The 3,121-nt window shown below is 34.3% G+C and overlaps 1 protein-coding gene across 1 annotated transcript; it reads left to right on the top strand.

Annotated features, from left to right (window-relative positions):
• The first annotated feature begins 2,314 nt into the window (after positions 1-2,314).
• LINC02903 (long intergenic non-protein coding RNA 2903) lies at positions 2,315-2,842 on the top strand. Its single transcript, XM_017852928.1, is given in 3 exon segments — positions 2,315-2,417; positions 2,588-2,724; positions 2,726-2,842. Coding segments are annotated over 3 exon segments (357 nt in total).
• The last annotated feature ends 279 nt before the right edge of the window (positions 2,843-3,121 follow it).

Raw genomic sequence — 3,121 nt, forward strand, 5'->3', positions numbered from 1 at the left:
CCACAATATACCAAGTGCCTTCTTATATCAAACTTTCACTTGTTGCATCCTGAATCCCGTATATCCTTGTCTTTAACATACATTTTAGTATTTGAGGATTTATTATCTTTCCTAATGTTTCTTATAGCCAGAAGCATCCGTCATTGCCTTAAAATTATGACATACTGATCTAGTCTGTTTTAATTATTAAAATGCATGTATTTCTTATTAGTATTTTGTTAATATTCATAAAGGTTTACTTATAATTAGTAGATACTTCATTTCTTAGGAGATGAAGGATTGAATCTCTGTGCTTACTTTTCCTTTTTAAAACATTTAATCCTTTTATAATTTTGCCACACTCTGTTTTGCCATGGTCATTGTGTATATCTGTATGCCATAGCTGTAATTAACTATAACATACTTGTAAGTCATTCTATAAGACCATTAATGCTGATGAGTTCTTTAGTATTCAGAATATCCCTCCTTTTTTGATATTTTCTATAGTAGTAAAAAGGTCTGCCTCATTGTACGGAAATCCTATCTCATATTGGTACATTCACGTATCTTCTTTCTTACACAGATATAAACAAGCATATGCTGAACATATGGAAACATACCCTGAACAAAAAGAAGAAAACATCATATTTAAATACTCTCCTACTTCTTTAAAGCAATAAGGATGGAAAGAGCCTGTTAGAATCTTTCTGTTGTTGTAATGCAAGTAGCTCTTTGCATACCCTGTGTTTTCTCCTTCGAGTGTTACTATGAAATTATGGATTTTTAGAGACTTAATTTTTTCCAATTTTGCAATTAGCATTATTACTTTTGTTATTATTTGCTATGTTTTTGTTATTGAAGGACTACTCCCCGACGTTCCAAGAAGCAGCCTTGACTTCTGGTTAACAACAGGTTGCTTTGACTCCATCTTATTTTGTCTTTACAACAAACTTGAAGCCAATTATCCTCTAGGGACCAAAATGTGTGTGCTGGGGTGCACATGAAAATTGGTAATACATTAGAGTAGTGTCCCTGCTGCTGGGCCATTTATAACAATGATAGAGTTGGAAAATAAATCTTTTGAAGACATGAATTCACACTGATTTTTCCAATGTAACATATTACCAACTTTTTTGTAGACTTGCTTTTATGCTTATATTAAACATGTAATAAGATGGAGATGGAGAAAATGTATTATCTTCACAGCCAGTAGTAGAATTCCTCCACAGGAAAAATAAGTCTGTCTTGGGAAAAATGTTTTAATGTTTTAGAGTTGAAAGTGAGATCCTCTCTCTTCCCATTTCCACCATCAAGGCAAAACAAACAAACAAACTGACCCCTGAAGTTTCAGTGAAGAATTTAGTTGTTCAAGGGCCACCAGGAAGAGAAAATTTGAGGACAACAGATGAGAGTAGGGAGGAAAGTAGGGTTTTAGATCTTACTGTTGTTCATGATGATGCACCAAATAAATAAAACATCAAATTCTTGCATGTATGTGTGGTAACATTTCTTCATGAAAACTGAAGAAAGAGCTGAACTTCATGTCAAATGGAAGAGTTGTGAGACAGATATATTATGCCAGAAAGTAGAAACACAAAGACCTGGAGAAACCTATGAATACAAGTTCCTGGTAAACTTTTTAGAAATATGAAGACCTCTTGGGACTTCCACAGGTGGAAACAGTGGGCATTACACCAATTTTACTTAGATACTGAGAAGTAAAAAAGGCCTCCGTATTAAAAATAGAACACAAATTAACTTCTTAAGAAAAAGGTTGCCAGATTTAGCAAATGAAATCACAGAATACCCAGTTAAATTTGAACATCAGATAAACAACAAATAATTTTTTATAAATATGTCCCCTGAAATATTTGGAACAAACTTATGCCATCTTCAAACCCAACAATGAGAGTTATGATGTGTGTGTGTGTGTGTGTATCACAAACTACAAATATGCTCACAATTATAAATATGTAAAACATATATTAGTTATAAATATATAAGAATTGATATATTTCTGTATATAAAACCCTTAGTTACAATAAACAGAATAATCTCCACCTTCTTCATTTTTGTGTTTATTTCTGTCTTGGTCATCCTTATTTTTCATTGTCTCTTTACCTTTTGTTTTCCATGTGCTCCATGCTAATATGTAACAATCATGGTTTTTGAAGCCTATTGTTCAAAATTCTCATAGTATCTGTGTGTGTGATTGCAAAAATGTCAAGTTGAAGGTCTTTATAAACTTCTTCTACAGATGTAATTAATTCTGTTCTCCACTACACAAAACATATGTTGATCTCAAACATGCAATGACCCATATAAGTCTTGCAAAATGATGGCTGTGATAACACCCAGTGGTGGTCTTTCTCAACTCTCTGCACCTCATCTCACTCATCAGAGCCTTTGGAGCCTCAGTTGCCTTGCAATGCTGTTTCAGGAAAGGTGGGATTTTTTTTTTTTTTTTTTTTTTTCAGAAATAAAGAATCATCCATGTTGAGGAATGAGCCTGACCCATTGTGCATAAACCTGGTGCCCTACTGTGAGACGTGGTACCTTAACTGCAGTTGCTCAGCATTCAGTCTCTTTGTTTTTCTTCATTGCACATAGGCTGTACTCATTATTTCTGCACCACAAATGTCATGCCTTCTCAAGTGTTTTTATACCCTGGTCCCATTGCATCCAGTGATGTCAGGGGAATTCTCAGCTTAGTATAGTCACATGATGGAGCAGAGAAACAGAGCTAAGAATTCATGAGGGATACATACCTCAAGTGAAAGGAGTGAAAGGTGCATATCTGGGGATTGTCCACAAGAAACCAATGAGTTATGAAAAATCTTTTCCAAAGGAAATGGAAACTTAAGGAAAAACATGAATAAAACTTTACAAAAATGATTGTGTGGCAGTGAAATGAATGTGTCAAAAGTATAAAAATAGGGAGACCTAACAGAACTAAAGTAACCTGTCATAAGATACTTAAAATGATCCTAAGCCTTACAAGCAACAAATTCAGAAAGGGGCATAAGGTTCCTTCGAGTTTCTTAACTTATCAAAAGATGGGAAACATTCTTCAAGTTCCACTCTTCTCTTCTGTACAGAAAGGTGATTGGACTAAATCAGTGATGTTCAAGCTGTGATCCAA

This window comes from Rhinopithecus bieti, unplaced genomic scaffold (assembly GCF_001698545.2).
Source record: "Rhinopithecus bieti isolate Rb0 unplaced genomic scaffold, ASM169854v2 scaffold_35001, whole genome shotgun sequence".
NCBI lineage: Eukaryota > Metazoa > Chordata > Mammalia > Primates > Cercopithecidae > Rhinopithecus > Rhinopithecus bieti.